Source organism: Bos indicus x Bos taurus, chromosome 3 (assembly GCF_003369695.1).
Source record: "Bos indicus x Bos taurus breed Angus x Brahman F1 hybrid chromosome 3, Bos_hybrid_MaternalHap_v2.0, whole genome shotgun sequence".
NCBI classification, from domain to species: domain Eukaryota; kingdom Metazoa; phylum Chordata; class Mammalia; order Artiodactyla; family Bovidae; genus Bos; species Bos indicus x Bos taurus.
In genome coordinates this window covers 94868450-94886811 of record NC_040078.1, presented here as the reverse complement: position 1 = coordinate 94886811, position 18362 = coordinate 94868450, and the positions used below count along the sequence as shown (strand labels likewise).

At 42.4% G+C, this 18362-nt stretch overlaps 1 protein-coding gene across 6 annotated transcripts in view; it reads right to left on the bottom strand.

The window, feature by feature from the left end:
* The window catches only part of EPS15 (epidermal growth factor receptor pathway substrate 15), a 190932-nt gene extending 189324 nt beyond the window's left edge, over window positions 1-1608 (bottom strand). The window contains exons 1-2 of one of the 6 annotated variants that reach the window (XM_027537284.1): window positions 1181-1608; window positions 158-301 (exon numbers count right to left, since the gene is read on the bottom strand). In XM_027537284.1, the coding sequence (XP_027393085.1) occupies window positions 158-301; window positions 1181-1228 (192 nt within the window). In that variant the 5' untranslated portion in view covers window positions 1229-1608. The remainder of the gene's footprint in view (window positions 1-157; window positions 302-1180) is intronic. The other 5 variants (XM_027537285.1, XM_027537291.1, XM_027537282.1 and 2 more) reach the window with 5 other exon arrangements.
* Window positions 1609-18362: the final 16754 nt, after the last annotated feature.

Genomic DNA, 18362 nt, shown 5'->3' with positions numbered 1-18362 from the left:
ATAAATATAACTAGCCCCATTTTAAAGATGAACAGTTTGAAATTTAGAAAGAATAAGACTCATTCAGTTCTTGTAATTTCCAGACTGGAGTTCTCTTCACTTTGTGCAAACTTCAGAGGGACTGTTGTTCAATGGCTCTGAGCCCAGAGAGCTTTACCTGCCAAAGGTCCAGGCCAAGGACACTGATGTTGTAATAGTGGCAAATGTTGGGGTCAGGCTTATATTCAGGATTGTCTATTTCTGGATGAATCCACTCCCCCTGGTACTTGGAATTGTCAATGATCCGAGGTTTCCATTTCCCCTAAGCAAAGAACCAAAGAGTGAACGTGGCATTAGTATTTTTCCATTCTTCTCATGCAATTAGAAAGACTAATCAGTTTAGAAAGACTAATCAGTTTATAAAGACAATTGTGGATTAGGCATAAGGATTCAGAGCAGGCTTCCTGGAGCTTCTTTCCTTTTCTTTGAGCTAACTCACAAGACCCTTCCAGGTTCCCCTTTCTCCCCAGAGGGATCTGAACAAGGTGGCAGAGACCCATTATGAGCCTGGTCCCAGCTCTCTGTGCAAGTTTGATTATGGGGTTAAGAAACGTAGCTTCATAGGGAACACCATCTACGGACTCTGGACTTGAGGCCATTCTCTTCGTGGTGTGCAGCACAGGAAACTGGGGCCAAATAAAACAATACTTACTTCAGTCAGTCCTATCTCTGGACCATTTGATAGTTGATTCCTTTAGTTCCGGACTTGGCCCTTAAAAAGAAGCCCCCCTACCCCAGCATGTTTGGCTATTCATGTCCTACTCTTCCCCTTTCTGGACCACTTCTGAGACTTCTGGTCCCTGACCCCAGACCCATTTCCTGTTTTGATCATGTTCCTTTGGCTGTTATCCACCACTTGGGACAAACTCCTTGCTTAGGGCTCCCTGGACCTCTGCTTCCCAGCATCGACCTTGACCAGCCCGCCTGCTCCCAGCCAGACACAGCCGTGAGTACAGGGCCCAGATGAAGCTACAAACTCATGGAGGGAAACAGGGCAGGGGGCAATGGGGAAGCAGGAAGATGATCACAGCATCTTAGTGTTTCTGTTCTGTAAATTAAAGTTTACACCATCTCTTCTGTCTTATTTCTCACACTGATTGGAAGGAGAGACCCCCTTCCTTCCCCCCACACTGCCGCTCACCTTATACTTCACGTTTGGTATCAGGGGCCCTTCCCACTCCCCATCCATTGCCTCATTCCAGTCGTCTGGCTTCTCGGCTTCTGGGTCAGGGATGTATTCAAAGTCTTCCCAGTCCTAAAATAAAACGTTCCTCCATGAAGACAGATGAGTGGGCCAGAATGAAATTGGGGTCCTGAGTACGTCAAGTGGACCTGGTGCCTTGCACCTGGTGCTCTCCTGTCCTCATCCCTATGAAAGCCCAGCTCAAGACTCTGCAAACAAATCCAATACATGCGGCAGAGAAAAAGCCTTTAAGCAATCCAGCCTCTCCTCAGATTCTCCATCCTTCTGACCCTGACAACTTTAAGCTCAAAGAAGCTGGGAGTTTTCCTTATCCTGGCCCTCTCCCTTCCACAGTCATATGCCCCATCATTAGAACAAATCTTCTAGCCTGGGTCCCTCTTCGTAAAGACCTGTTTTAGTGACCTGGCACTTGGAAGGTCATGCTCTCAGATCTGTATCAGTCCTCCTTTGTACCCCAGGTCCCTTCTATTTCCTAAGACAACTCCAAGTTACAGCTTGTCCTAACTTTCATATTTCTTCTGCTCTGGAGCCTCTAAAGTTCTGCTCTATCTACCTGGCAGTTCACCTTGGTACTGACCATTTCTCAGACTTAAATGCTTTGATGCTAACTGCACTAGGCTCACAGTCTTTCACCAGCATAAAGTTCCCTGGTTCCTGGGCTCTCTCAGCTGCTTTGTGGTTCTGAAATATTAACAGTCAGCATCTCATCCTGGGGTCTATAGACTTGATATATCCAGCCTACCTAAGTAGTGGCTACCTTCTCTAGGTCCACTCAAACAGGGAGCATAGAGGCCTGAGTCTCTTCCCTCTACCCCAGGCCTAGATCCATCCCTGACTACATCAGGTGTGTGGTCCACACCAGGAGGAAGGGTCTATGGTTAGTCTTGCTGCTTTGACCCTGCCTGCTGGGTCTGGAACTAACCCAGCCCCTAATTTTCCCAGGGTACTGAAGGTCTAGACACTGCTTGATCATCTGCCTTAATTACCTGACCATACCTCCTTCCTCCTAGATTTGGAGCCCATTGAGTCTCCTTACACACGGCTGGGGCTTGCCCACTTCTCTAGGCCTCTCCTTAGGGAATGAATTCCAGTTGCTGGGTGCCATGCTGCTCCTCACTTAACCCTGAGCATCTCGTCCTCATGAAGCTGAATCTGCTCTGCCCTAAGGAGCAGCAGCCCAGCAGGTGAGGCCCTCTATGACCTGGCTCCAACAGACCGTTCCAACTCATCTCCCACTTAATCACCACCTTGAACTTTATCTTCCCAAAATACTAAACTACAGCTTTCAGTTCTTCGCATAACCATGTCACTTTCTGCTTAACTGATGTGTCTTCGTACCTGCTGTGGGTCTGGAATATCTTCCCTTCAACTCAATTTTCCTTGCTCTAGTGAATTTGCTCTTTGAAATTCAGTACATGATTAATATATAAATGCCATGTATTAAGGACTTATTATGTACCAGGCACTAAATTATGTATATTAGCTCATTTAATCTTTACAACAGCTTTCACATATAGATATTATAAAAACCCTATTTGTGAAATTTCACAGCAGGTAAGTTCCTTGCCCAAAGTCTGTTTATAGGTGGGATGTTATAGTTAGTAAATGGTGGTACTCCGATACAAACCCATATCTGTCTGACCCCAGAGTCCCAACATCACCTACACCCCAACTCAACCTGAATTAGGAACCTACTCATGGCTCCCACAGGATTTGGCTTCCCTGACTCTCACCATTAATTACACAGTGTGACCTGCATCTGTGTACCTGCCTGCATCCCTCACTAGATTCTGAAACCCAAGAGGATTCACAGTCCCTGAATTGTTCTATTCATTCCTGTATCCAGTATGGCTTTCCAGTGACTAATAATGAATCAGTCCGTATATTCCATACATTTCCCATTTCAGTAACTTTGGTATGAAAGATATCCAGATTCAAATGTTGGTTCTAATGTATGTGAGCTTGGGCAAGTCACTTCATTTTTAAGTGTCAGTTTCCTTATCCTCATTGAGGCTGCTAGCAGGATCAATAGATCCTGAACAAATGTGAGGTGCTTTCCTCTTCCCTCCATGCTTCTTTGGATACCAGTATTTAGCTGGAAACCTCCTTGAGGGACTGTTGTCTCTGGTTTGTGCTCCATTGTTTTCAGCCTCCTTTGCCCATCCCCACAGCTAAGATCCCCTGTTGCTTCCTAGGAAACACCTTCTGACCTCAGGTTTCTTATCTTCACCATCTTCTATTTGCAGCTGTTCATCCCATTTTCTTGGTTTCTGGGCATAGGGGTTTTTTATCTTCTGGGAGGCAAGAAGGTCCAGTCGTCCTCCAATTCCCCAGCTTCTACTTGCTTATTGTCGATTTTGACTTCATAAGTAGCACTGGGGTGAATAATGAGAGTGTACGGGTGAGTGTCTTTATTGATCTAGAAAGGGAAAGAGGAATATTTCAGTCCCCTGTTGGACCTCAAGCATTAAATGCACCATCTAAAACAGACCCTCAGTTCCTGAATGCCACCTCCCACATAGTCACAAACACACTTTATCATATTCCTCATCCTATTTCTCTGGTTAACCCAAAAGAGTCTTTGGGTCTCATTCTCCTAAGTACACACTCCTCTGGTCTCCCTTAGTTCCCATCCTTCCCTTCATCATAACTCTGGTCATCCTTTTTTCTTTTCTGGTTTTCTGTCTGTCCCACTAGACTCTAATCTTCTCAATAGCAAGGATCGGGTCTGACTCATCTGCTATATCTGCATGTTTCAGAACAAGGCCTACCCTGAGCAGGATCCCAGGGAGTCCCTGTATGTACAGCTCCTGTACCGTCCTGGTAGGGAAGGACTTTGCCCTGAAAACAAGTTTTCCAAAGGCCCAGGTTCTAGGGGCTGCTCTGGACTCGGTCTCTGCCTCTCCCCTGTGCTCTGGTTGGGCTGAACTTCTTCAGTGCTACTCTTTCTCAAGCCTCCTTAACTTTTCTCATATGATTACCTCTTCTAGTAGCTCAATCCTTCCAAAAATTGTCACCTTCCTTTACAAGGCCCATTCGTGCTCATCATTCAAAGTTCAGCACAGGGGAAACCTTTTCTAAGAAGCATTTCCGAAGACACCAGGTCAGGTGGGGGGGGGGGGGGGGTCTCCTCCATGCTCTTATAGACCCCTATTACACGAAATAGTCATTCTCCTTTGTTTGACTCTTACCTTTACTAGACTCTGAGTTCTGTGAGAACAGAGGTCACGCCTGACTCACTCTATCCCCAGTCCAAGGCCTAATACAGAGTTGACATTCAGTGACTTCCTGTTGAGTTGCTGATGAAATCCAGCTCTTACCCACCAGCCAACCTAGATCTCTCTAGCCAAGATGTTCCTAAGGTAAACTCACCACCTATTTCTAAGTTCAGCACTCCCCACATCCCCCATCTCTTCCAGTATCTAGCAGTGGGGAATGGGAACTTGCTGACCCTTGTTCCAAGATACAACTTTATATGACTTCTTGTCTTTCAGATCAGTTTCTTCTGTGTGAACTCCTATAATTTATACCACTTTCTATTTTCTAATCTGCAAAATGGAGATGATAATACTTAATTCAGAGGGGTGTTATAAACATTAAATCAGATAACATATTCAAAATGCTTGCCCTTCTCCCAAGGCTAATGACCAGCCCACACACTCACCCTGCACTTGATGGTCTTGTTGTTCTCATGATATTTCCCTTGATAATGAAGGATGACTTGTACTTTGTTGTTGCCAAAGCCACAGATGTCAGGGCCTGGAAATTAAATCCCAATACATGATTTTACATCACTTTTAGGCAGTTTGCCTGTTCTGTGGCCAAAACAGACATGGTCTGTGTAATCATCAGGGTCCCAGCAGGAAATAGATAGCACACACAAATTTAGGATTATTTCAGAAGAACTTAATAAAGGGACTATGGAGAAAATATAAGGAATGATGCTATATTCCAGGCTAGCAACAGTAGGGCTATTCCCATCCCTAGGCTTGAAGTGGGGAGGAGAAGAGGTGGTTCTCAGAGCCCAGGAAAAAAAAAAAAAGAGTTCAGTAGAGAGGGCAGCCTGGAGAGAAGCTGTGACTTTCAATCAAGGGACACAACTCTCTTCCCTCCCTGTGATCTTCTGCCAGGGCTCCCACTGACCAAACCCAACTGGAAGCCCCTCCTGTGCCAGGCACGTCATAGCATGTCATTTCATTCTCACAAGTAGGTATTACTATTGCAACTTTTAGTTGGGAAAATTGTGGCCCATAAAAGTTAAGCAACTTGCACAAGGTCAAACAGCAAATAAGTAGCATTGCCAAGATTTAAACCCAAGCTTAACTAGAAACAGAGCCTGGGGCTCTTCCTGCTTTGTGAAAACTTTAGAGGAAACTGTTGGTTGGTGGTTCTGAGCCCATAAAACTTGGACAAAGGTCCAAGAATAGGTTTTAATCTAGTTTTTCAACCTAATTTCTCATGATATTGCTCTCTGACTATCCTAAGCATGTGTCTGCATACACAACAGACACACACACACCTCCCCCCCCCCACACACAGAGGGTGCTCTAGCCACACTGTTGTTGTTCAGTCGCTCAGTTATGTTTGACTCTTTGCAACACCATGGACTGCAGCATGCCAGGCTTCTCTGTCCTTCACCATCTCCTGGAGCTTGCTCAAACTCATGTCCATCGAGTTGGTAATGCCATCCAACTATCTTGTCCTCTGTTGTCCCCTTCTCCTCCTACCTTCAATCTTGCCCAGCATCAGGGTCTTTTCTAATGAGTTGGCTCTTTGCATCAGGTGGCCAAAGTATTGGAGCTTCAGCTTCAGGATCAGTCCTTCCAATGAATATTCAGGATTGGTTTCAAGATTGACTGGTCTGATCTCCTTGGAGTCCAAGGGACTCTCAAGAGTCTTCTCCAACACTGCAGTTCAAAAGCATTGGTCTTATTGTTTTTCTGCTTGCATTTGCAATTTCATGCCCCTGAGCTTTTGTATACACAGTTTCCTACGGCTGAATTACATGTCCTCTATTTTCTTTTCTGCTTATTAAAATCTAACCCATTCTTCAAAGAGTAATTAATATCTTCTCCCAAAAGCCCCCCGTTGGACAGAGTCATGCCATCTTTTGCAATTTCATGGCACCTCATCAACAGCTTTTTAAAAGTATGTCTTTCATTCTGTCTTTTAAAACATGACTCATATGCCTGTGTCCCCACCAAACAGAATACAAAAGGGTAGAGTAGGAAAAAGCCCAGACTTTACAGCCAGACAAATTGGGTTCAAAATCTGACTTTCCACTTATTTACCTTGGGCAAATTTCTTGCCTTTATTTTCCCATTTATAAAATGGAGATGATGATAGCCCAAAAAAACTTGTTGGGTTTTTTGAGCATCAAATAAATAATATTAATTTGAAAAAAATCACCTTAAAAGAAACCTATTTCCAATTTCCCTACTACAACCACCATGTACATCTTCAAATATAAGTTCCTTGTGAGAAGGGGGGATTCTGGAAAAAGTAGAGGTGGAAGACACACACTTTAGAGCTCCAGAATGCTGTATTGGTGTACCTAAGAAAAGGATTAAAAAATAAGAAAGACATTGAAATATAAGAAAGAAGGAGAGTAGTGCTTGCTTCGGTAGCACATATACTAAAGAAAAAAGGAGAGTTGAGGAGGAAGTGATGCAGAGAGGAAGCAGCTGAAGAAGAGGATTTGGGCCCTTGCCAGAGAGAGAGATGGAGTTCGTTGGGAATAGAAAAAAATAACTAGAGAGAATTTTAAGGAAATGGTGATGTATGATGTGTAGTTTAACATTTTCCTCTGAATTTGTGCAAAAACATTCAGTAAAATTCACATTCTTCATCAGTGATTTAGGAGTGGGATTAGTTGCTCTCATTTCTTTATTTTTAAATATCAACAACATTGAAACTGGTCTAAGGGTAGAAGCTAAGTAAGAGCTGGACTGCCCCAAAGAGGACCAGTATACTGAAGTTGCTTACTGGATGCACCACAGATGTTGGATAAAGGCAATTTCCCTGACCTTCTGTGTCTTTCTCAATCTCCTTCAGACCACAAAGCCTTATTGTATTACATATGTACATTTGAGGGTGTCTACATAGTTTCTTGTCCCTTTCTCCTATTCTTAGACCTGGAGAATGTCTCATTGTACTATAGACTTATTAATACCATGTGACTCTCCACCTCTTTGATCTGTTTATATTACCATTTAGGTTTAGAGTTGCTTTTCTCAGGTCTTTGAAGAGTCTTACCGCAGAGAGAGGTGGAGCTATCACATTAGAAACTTCCTGCTTCAAAGAATGTGAAAAAGAATGTGTGTGTGTATAACTGGATATTTTATACATATATATATATGTATATATATCTGATTCATTTTGCTATAAACAGAAATTAAGACAACACTGTAGATTAACTATACTTCAATATAATAGATTTTAAAAAAGAAATTTCCTGTTCCAGGTCCATCTGAGCCTTTTCTAGAACTACAGTGGCTGTCATTAAGATCTCATAGGACTAGGACTTCCCGGGTGGTCCAGTGTCTAAGATTCTGGGCTCCCAATGCAGGGGGACCAGGGTTTGATGCCTGATCAGGGGACCATGCTGCAACTAAAGATTGTGCATGCCACAACTGAAAAAGAAAAAAAAAGATGGATGATGTACAAGCTGGAATCAAGATTGCCAGGAGAAATATCAATAACCTCAGATATGCAGATGACACCACCCTTACGGCAGAAAGCAAAGAGGAACTGAAGAGCCCCTTGATGAAAGTGAAAGAGGAGAGTGAAAAGTTGGCTTAAAACTCAACATTCAAAAAACTAAGATCATGGCATCCGGTCCCATCACCTCGTGGCAAATAGATGGGGAAACAATGGAAACAGTGACAGACTTTATTTTCTTGGGCTCCAAAAATCACTGCAGATGGTGACTGCAGCCATGAAATTAAAGACGCTTGCTCCTTGGAAGAAAGGCTATGACCAACCCAGACAGTGTATTAAAAAGCAGAGACATTACTTTGCCAACAAAGGTCTGTCTAGTCAAAGCTACGATTTTTCCAGTAGTCATGTATGGATGTGAGAGTTGGACTGTAAAGAAAGCCGTGCACCGAAGAATTGATGCTTTTGAACTGTGGTGTTGGAGAAGACTCTTGAGAGTCCCTTGGACTGCAAGGAGATCCAACCAGTCCATTATAAAGGAAATCAGTCCTGAATATTCATTGGAAGGACTGATGCTGAAGCTGAAGCTCCAAAACTTTGACCACCTGGTGTGAAGAACTGACTTCTTGGAAAAGACCCTGATGCTAGGCAAGATTGAAGGCAGGAGGAGAAGGGGATGACAAAGGATGAGATGGTTGGATGGCATCATCGACTGGATGGACATGAGTTTGAGTGAACCCCAGGAGTTGGTGATGTGTGACAGGGAAGCCTGATGTGCTGCAGCCCATGGGGTGAAAAAGAGTCAGACACGACTGAGCGACTGAACAGAACTGAATGCCATGCATGCAACAACTAAAAGAACCTGCGTCTCAAAACAAAGATTGTGCCACAAGTAAGACCAGGCACAGCTGAAAAAAAAAAAAAGAGGACCCCACGTAGCTGACAGTGACTGCTATCAGAGCGCTTACCAAACATGATGTAATACTCCAATTCTGAATGCATATCCTCCTGGTTCATGGTGTCAGGAAAGAGTTTCACATACCCACCACCACAGTCAACACCTTGCTTATGTTTCACGGAAAACTGAACCACCAAGGTCTTGTTCTCATTGCTGAATGGCTTAAATCTGGTTGAGAGGGCATAAAACTTGGCATCTTCACTGCTCTGGAGACCTAAGAGCAGAGAGCACAGAATCTTTAGACTTCAATACCCTAAGAGCAGCCACAGAAACCACGCACTTGGTCTTACCAATTTCTGGTACTTTCTTACACACCTGCTGCATGCCAAGTACAGTCGTGGATGCTTTACACACATTATTTTATTCAAGCCTCAGAGCAATTCTGCAAAACAGGTACTATCTTCACTTTTACAAATTAGGAGTCTGAGTCATGGGAAGGTGAAGTGAGCTGCCTAGGACCAGATAGCGAGTAAGGAACTAAACTGGGATTTTTAAGCCATGTTTGACTGATTCATTCTTTCTCATACCATACTGCCTCTGATTTACAAGAGATACTTAAATACTGTTCTGAAGTTTTACAAAACATGGGGTTTCTACAGAGACCCCATGGGTGGCCAGAATCAGGCTTTGCCGTGCACAACTGCTGTAGTAAAAAGAGGCCCAACGTGGCCTCTTAGAGTAAATAGTAATCATTGCTAACACCTATTGAACACTTCCTCATTACTATGCAGTATGTTTCATTCATGTGTGTTACCACTCATAATCCTCATAAAAACTCTATGAAGTGGGCCTTACTAATATCTCTACCTTATTATGAAATCACTGAAGCTATTTTATTTATCCAAAATCATACAATCAGTCTACTTAATTTCAGAGCCCCTAACCCAAGACTTTATCTCCCCTTCCAGACAATACTGGAGCTGTAAGGGGTATTAGAGCCTTGGTAGTCTAACTACATTGCTTTATAGATGAGAAAGCCAAGCCCCAGAGAGGGAAAGTTCCTAATCTAAGATCATATAGTCACAAGTAACATACACATAAGCCAATGTCCAGACCTCCAAGCTAGAGGTCTTTTCATTATTCCAAGCTGCTGCTCAGCTTTCTGGTTATGACTCTGTCTCTTTAACTTTCTGAGCTTCAGCTTCCTCATCAGCAAAATGTGGATAATTAATCATACTCCAGAGGGTTCTCTTGAAAGTCAAATGGGTAAGAGAAGAAAGAAGCACTTTGTAAATTATCAATGTAAAATGCAAGGGACTATCATTATTCGTGCCTGATGAGGGTCCTTCCTTTATGATCCCACAACTCTTGATATCTCCCTGGATCACATTATGTTGCAGTTAAGCTTATTTCAGTCTCTTTGAATAATTTTTAAGCTCCTGAATTGCAGAGGCCTCTTTAACATAAAGATCTAGGACAAGGTCCGGCATAGAGGAAATGCTCAATAAATAATGGGTTAAATTGCACAGAAGGATCACAGGTCCTGATTCAGGTGTCTCTTGAGCATTTATTGTACACTAGGCTCTGTGCTAAGCACTTTCATGTCTGATATTGCATTGCTGCTGCTAAGTTGCTTCAGTCGTGTCTGACTCTGTGTGACCCCATAGACACCAACCCACCAGGCTCCCCTGACCCTGGGATTCTCCAGGCAAGAACACTGGAGTGGGTTGCCATTCCCTTCTCCAATGCATGAAAGTGAAAAGTGAAAGTGAAGTCACTCAGTCGTGTCCAACACTTAGCAACCCCATGGACTGCAGCCTACCAGGCTCCTCCATCCATGGGATTTTCCAGGCAAGAGGACTGGAGTGGGTTGCCATTGCCTTCTCCGGATATTGCATTAGGAGCTGTCTATATTTTAAAGCATATGCTTATACTTAAGACTTCACCTGTGGTCCAGTAATTAAGAATCCACACCCCCCTTCCAAAAGAAGAATCTGCCTCCTAATGCAGGGGTCACAGGTTCAATCCCTGGTCTTGGAACTAAGATCCCACATGCTGCAGGGCAACTAGGCCTGTGTGCCACAACTGGAGAGCCCTCATCCTGCAACAAGAGAAACAACTAGAGAAATGTATGCCGCAACCAGAGAAAGCCCACCAGCCGCAATGAAGAGCCTGCATGCTGTAACAAAAACCCAACGCAGCCAAAAAAAAAGTGAAGTGTATGCTTATTTCCCCAAAGACCTCAGGAAGGCCAGAGTAGACAGAGAAGGCTTCATGGAGGAGGCATGGGCACAAAGGAAAGAATACTAAACCCATGGGCAGAAGACCAAGCCTTGAATCTGCACTCTACCCAATGTAGCTGTGTAGCCATGTGATTTCCCCCAACTCCAAGCCTCATTTGTATCCAGAACCCTTTTAGACAACCAGGGGGCACCTAATGAACCTGAATAGGATGAGATATGGGGCAACAACCAAGAAATCAAGCTGAGAGAAGGTGGGTGGTTGTGCTCACTGCCTCAAGAGCCCCTCAGAGAGTCTCTCGGTTCTCTCTCTGGAAACAATTTTCCAGAGTGGATTTAAATTAGATTTTAAAATGTACAAGCCAATTCGTAATTCTCTCCTTTAATAAACATGAAAATGAGATTCATAGTAGTATCCAGGAGAGAGAAGATGGGAAATCACTCCAGAGGACAATCAATGGATTCTATTTATAGGACAAAAGCTTTCTCAGACACACACAAAAAAAGACTTTGCCTAGTGTCCCCCTTCCCTCATAATGTTATTTGGTTCTTACAGCAGCCCTGCCTAATGAACATGGTAGATGATGATTAGTATCTCCATCTAATATCAAAGCTCAGAGAAATGAAAAGACTTGCCCAAATTATGCAGCCAGCAAGTCATGGCCCTAGGTCTGTCTGCTTAGTTCTCCATCGTAGCAAGCAGCTCTGGGGAAGAGCAGTATTGGGGGCTTATATAGTGCTGTCCCCTGTTTCAAGTGCAAAGTGTTAAATTTAAAAAAGCTTAGGATTGCGGAAAGCAGTATAGTCCTGGGTAATGAACAGAGTCTGGTGTCAGATTTAGAATCAAGTCTCAGCTTCACCTCTAGCCAGCTGTGAATATAGCCTTGGGCAAATTGCTCAACCTCTCTGAGGGCCTCTGCAAAATTGGGAACCTAACAATAACCTTCTCAATTGAGTTGTTAGGAAGATTACTGGGGTAATGTGTCTAACGACTTAGTTTTAAATAAGTTATTCAATAAATACAACATTATTTTTGTAGAGACTTTTCTCCACCTACTACTTCTTTTTATACTAAGAAAAAGAAGTAAGTTGATAATCATGAATAAAAACAGTTGTATAAAAGTCAGAACTTTCCCAATGAATTAGTATATTTCTGGATTCTTGTAATTACCTTTATCCTTTTCTTTGTCTCCATAAAACTTTCCTCCAGTGAGCTGAAATTTGCCATAATTGACCCATGTTTAGATACCACCCATCGTTTTTTCCATCCATCTATGGGATTAAAGAAGAAAAAAAGCAGCATATAGAAATGGTTTGTGTATTTTAAAGACAATGAAATGCAGCCAAAGTTGATCAAGTCTTATGAAGACAGTAAGGGGATATCAGAAGGTAACTCCAATATTCCTGTAAACCCCCTCACTATCTGATGCCTGAACCCACTATTCATGTACTATTATGTAGTTAGTGCTCCATTAATTCTCTAGCCCACCCTCCCCTATGAAAGTTAAATTCTGAAAATCATTACGGGAATGTTTGGTAAAGTGCCTTTATGGTTGAGGGACTGAGTGCTTATACATATTTATGTCTAGTAAAATAATAAAATTAGCTTACCAAGTAAAGAGATTAGCAATGTCATTTTATACTTCTTGAATTAGTAATGATGATATTGAACAATCAATTTCCCTTTACCTTTTTTATTGCTTAAACTTTTTAGACTCTCCTCTGCAGTTTCAAAGAGATGCTGATAAATTTGTTTTGCTTTGGCATAGATGGCATACAGACAAAGAAGCATTCTTTTGGGACCCGGCACTCCTTCCAAACATTCAGTGCCTGTCTGATTTTATGCCTCAGAATTGCTGACTCCCACTTCTTGGACCCACCACGGTCTCAGAGTCATGGGGCAATTTGGCAGCTTAAGATGAAAGAGGCCTTGAGGGTAGCTTTCATTTCATCTCCTTCCTGCAGCTGAGTCAGTCTTTCTCAGATACCACTACCTGATATCCAGGATTATTGCCTTAGCTCTGCCCATGAAAACCCCATTTCAACATACATCCAATAATACCACCACCCTGAGTGGCTCTTTTGGCTCCTATTACTCAAATCTAAAAACAAACTGCCTCAGTAGTAAAGAATCCGTCTGCCAATGCAGAAGTTGCACTGAGACATGGGTTCAATTCCTGGGTCAGGAAGGTCCCCTGAAGGAGGACATGGCAACCCATTCCAGTATTGTTGCCTGGAGAATCCCATGGACAGGGGAGCCTGGCGGGATACAGTCCATGGGGTGGCTCAGAGTTGGACATGACTGAGCACATACACAGCAACGTCCCTTCTTGAGGCCTAGGGGCTTGCTTTCTCTCCTGTCTTCCCTTGTTGCTCCTAAGATCTCAGTGTTAGGCCAGAAAATGTCAGTGACCACCTCACCCATCAATCCAAGGAAGGGACTCCCGAAGATTCTTTCTGCCTCAAGTTGCTGTGGCTTGAAAGAAGCAGGTCCTGCTTCCTTGACCATGGTTGACACAATGAAGGATTAGAATTGATGTCAAAGTCAAAAGATTTGTTATTATGTGTTAGACCTTTACGTGGCTCACTAAAAATTTCTCCTCATATACTCCCATGGATGATATTTTAAGATACGTATTATTAGTTCCTTTTTGCGTTTAGTAAGTAGTGGACCTGAGATTTGAACCTAAATCTGTCTGATTTCAAACCTCTCCTCTTTTCTAGAAGGAGAGGGAGATGTAGGGAAAAGTGCTATGAAGAGAAAAAACTTGTATAATCATAATAATAGCTACTGTTTAGTAACTACATGTCAAGCATTGTACAGAGGGCCTTACATGCATTATCTCATTGTAGTCTCATAACTGGGGCTTCCCTGGTGGCTCAGATGGTAAAGAATCCACCTGCAATGCAGGAGACACAAGTTCAAGATGTGGGTTCAATCCTTGGGTGGGGAAGATCCCATGGAGAAGGAAATGGCAACCCACTCCAGTCTTCTTGCCTGGAAAATCCCATAGACAGAGGACACTGGTGGGCTACAGCCCATGGGGTCACAAGAGTCAGGCACAACTTAGTGACTAAATCACCACCACAGTCTCATAATAGCTCTGTGACAAATGTTCTATTTTTTCCCCAATTCAAAAGATGAAAAGAGTGAAGCTCAGAAATTTGTCCAAGAACCAAGTCTGTAAGTTAAGTGTGGTAAGCAGGGTTTGACCCAGGCCTTTGTAACATCAAAATCTGTACTTTTTGGACTTCCCTGGTGGTCCAGTGACCAAGGCTCTGTGCTCCCAATGCAGGGGCCCTGGGTTCCATCCTTGATCAAGGAACTAGATCCCACATATTGTGACTAAGAGTTCACATGCCACAACTAAAGATCCTGCATGCTGCAATAAAGATCAAAGATCCAAGGTGCCACAACTAAGAGCTGGTGTCACCAAATAAATAAAATTTTTTTAATTGGTACTTTTAATTGCTATACTCTATGACTTTCATGAGCTCATGTATACGAAAAGCCTTCTACAACCTAAAGAGTATGCAGAAAATATGAGTCAATCATAGTACTCTACAGTTCCTAAGTAATAAAGCTATTTGTGTATAATTTGAATATTGTCTATCTTGTCCACTGGACTGATAAGTTTCATAATAATTTTACAAACTCTTGTGTCCCAGTATCTAGCACAGAGTAATTACCAAAAACATTTTTTTGAATGACTGAATGGATGCATGGTCCTGCCTTTTGCCTATGCCATGACATTCTCAGCCTTACAATTGGATTGATCCATTTACTAATCCATTTGACAAATGTTAAGTGAGCCTGGCATTCATTCATGTTGAAACAGTTCACAGCTTTGACCTTGAACTTCATAATTGAAGCAGTGAGAACAGAACTCAGGACTTTTTATCACTGATTATTTTTCTGGATAAACAATACTGATATAAATCAAACTTGCTACAGTTTAGGATGTCATCAAATAAGGAGTCTTTCTTGTTAGAAAAATAATGTCATAGGGTCAATTAAGATCCCATTTTAATGTTTTATTAAATTTAATTAAATATTAAATTTAATATTTTATTTAATTTCCTCTTAGCATCATAACATCTTAACATCATAAAAGGCTCAAGCCAGAATGATCCTTGGTGGTCATTTAATCTGACCTCCTCATATTGTGTATAGGAAAAGTGAAGCCCAGAGAAGGAATGACCTGCTCATGGACCCAGTTGCCAGTTACAGAGCTGAGACTAAAGCCCAGTTTTCTGTGCTCTCGTCGCAGATTCATTATTCTTTCATTCAACAAATATTCCTCAAGCATCCATTTTGTGCAAGGCACCAGCGGTACAAACTTGAGTCTTACAAAGTTCCTCCAGGGACCTATGAGCTTCAGGGAGCTTATAGTCTGAAGAAACAGACAAGTAAACAATTACAATGCAGTGCGGGAAGGGCAGTGATAGAGGGAAGCACAGGACCATGAAATTCAGAAAAGCACTGACTGCTCCCCAGAGTCAGGTAGATTTCAGAGAAGCCATGACTGAAGAAGAACTGAAAAGGCAGAAAAGAGGAAGAGCAAGTGTTCCAAACAGAATGACTTGCACGTGTAAAGAAAGGCCTTGAGGCATGAAACAGCACCATATTTCACGGGAAATGCAAGCAGTACTGTATGGTTCTGCAGGCCAGAGGAGCCGGATCAAGGAGAAATCATTAACTGAGAACAGAAGAACAGTGTATTTACCAAGGTTGGATGTTCCCATCTGGTTTCCTTGCCAAATCTTTCATTCAAATTGTTCAAATATCTGTATGTACCCGGAAATCCATCCAACGAAAAATAACAGGTGTTTGGGAGCAGGCACATCAAGCTGATAAATGCACATAATCACAACCAAGTCTGTAGAGATGCAGAACCAAGGAGGCCAAATAACTATGATTCTTCTACCAAATGAACTTATTTCCTTAATGCACTCCCCCCCAGGGTGCCTGGCTTGCAAGGTAGTTCAATTCAAAAGACTGGACTTGGCATTTGCCTGGTGGTCCAGTGGTTAAGAATAGCCATGCAAAGCAGGGGACCCTGGTTCAATCCCTGATCAGGGAATTAAGATCCCATATGTGCAGAACAACTAAGCCCACTCACTACAGCTAGAGAGCCCGAGCTCTGAGACTACTGAAGCCAGTGCTTTCTGGGACCTGTGTGCTGTAACCAAAGAGTCCCTGAGCCACAAAGAAAGATCCCACATGATGCAATGAAGATCCCACATGCTGCAACTAAGAGTCAATGCAACCAAATAAATAAATACATAAAAATTTAGAAAAGACTGAGCTAGAGACTCATTTCAGCAGTATCTTTACCTCTTTGAGATTCAGTTTATTCAGCTACAGAAAGAGTTTACCTAACTCATAGTTTCTGGGAGAATTAAATGAAATAGCATGCAACACAGCATTAGGCACATCGTAAATGCTCAGTAAATACTACTTGAAACAGTATCTGTATATATGTGTATGTGTTTACAAAGATATACATATCAAAGGTAGAGAGAGAAATATTTTCAGCCTTGAGAATAAAAGTTGTACCCTCCCCAGCACCTAATCCTAAGTCTGGAACAATAGGCCCTTCAGAAAATGCTTGCATAATTAGGTAAAAATACACATTTGCTGCATTTATTCAACATTGTGAGATTATATTTTGCAGAAGAGAATTTGCTAGATGAACTAAAGAATATCTCTTCAGGGGCCAAAATTTTTTCTACCACTTTCAATGGAAAAGTTTTATAGACATTTGTAAAAGACTCTGATCCCTTATGTAGAGAATCCTAAACAAAACTTGAAGTTTCTTGAAGACTCATGCTCTGTACGAAACTGTAATGTGCAGTGGAAGTATGGGTTTGTTTTGAAATTTTTCTGTCTCCACTGTTCCTATTTAGCACTTCTCCCTGAGGTCAGTGTGTTTGCGTCTAGCAATCAATCTACCCAGCTGTTATGAAACCAGTGGACCTACGTCCCACTTACTTGCCTGCCATCTTACCTGTTCAATTCCTTTCTTTTCTTTCTGTCTGCCAGTCTATCTGCATGTCTGCCAAATAGACCATAGTCACAGATATTTATCAACTAGTAAAAAGCCTTATAGGGTGGTAAGTAGCACTGGATAAGAATCTTGGGTCCGTCATTTTTCTGAATCTGTGTATATTTAAATTCTTTAAGGAAAGAAACACTGTGCACATAGTAGGTGTTCAATGAAAGTTTGCTGAACGGTAGACCGGCATGAGGACCAGGTAGCACAGTGCTAAAGTGTCTGCCTGCCAATGCAGGAGACACAAGAGACATGGGTTCAATCCCTGGGTTGGGAAGATCTCCTGAGTAGGAAATGGCAACCCACTCCAGTATTCTTGCCTGCAAAATTCCATGGACTGAGAAGCCTGGTGAGCTACAGTCCATGGGGTTGCAAAAAGTCAGACACGACTGAGCGTGCACACACACACACACACTAATTATTATTAACTAATATCATGATTATGATTAGTAAAACCATTAAAATTATTATTTTTGCTGTCATTGAATGGGTTCTTGTAGTGGGTCCCTCATTTATTTTGTAGGTTTCCATTTCTAATCAAGTATACCCTAAGAAGCACATAGTCAAGTTTGACAAGAAAGTGAGCATTAAACAATAGCCTATACATTTGAAGTAGGATAGAATACAAGCCCTTCATTTAAATATTTGCAGGGAACCAATACTGTGCCAGTGTGAGTGCTAGACGCCAGGCTACAAACAAGACGTAATCCCTCAAAGAGCTCAGGGTCTAATTAGAAAGACAAGAAAATAAAGCATCGGCTTTTCTTATTTTATTGTTCTTGAATTTTCAAAGTAAATACTGTAGAAATTGTAGAAAACCCAGAGGAAGCAAATAAGCAGTAAAAACTGCATCTATGATCTACCTCCCAAAGATGACCACTGTCCAGATTTTTATATATTTCCCTCCAGCCTATTTTTTCCTGTATGTGAACAATGACTCCTGCTCTCGCTTCCACATCCCTGCTGCCCCTGGAGAGATCCTTGCCATCAGTTTGTACTTGAGACCTGGAAAGGCCAGCTGGATCAGGCCTCTTGGGTTTGGGCATCTGTCCAGAGCGATTCTTCCTCAGGCCCAGCATGTCTAAGTATCCACGATCTACAGATGGTCCCAATAGCTTACCAAGCAGAGGCCTGAGCAGCAGGCTGTTCCTCAGCCCTGCTGGGCTGTTCTCAGAAAGTCTGAGCCAGCTGGACACAGAGGTCCTTTGTCTCAGGATGTCTTTCCAGCCAAGTTTTCATGGTCAAGTCTGAGAGCTGATAGAATTAAC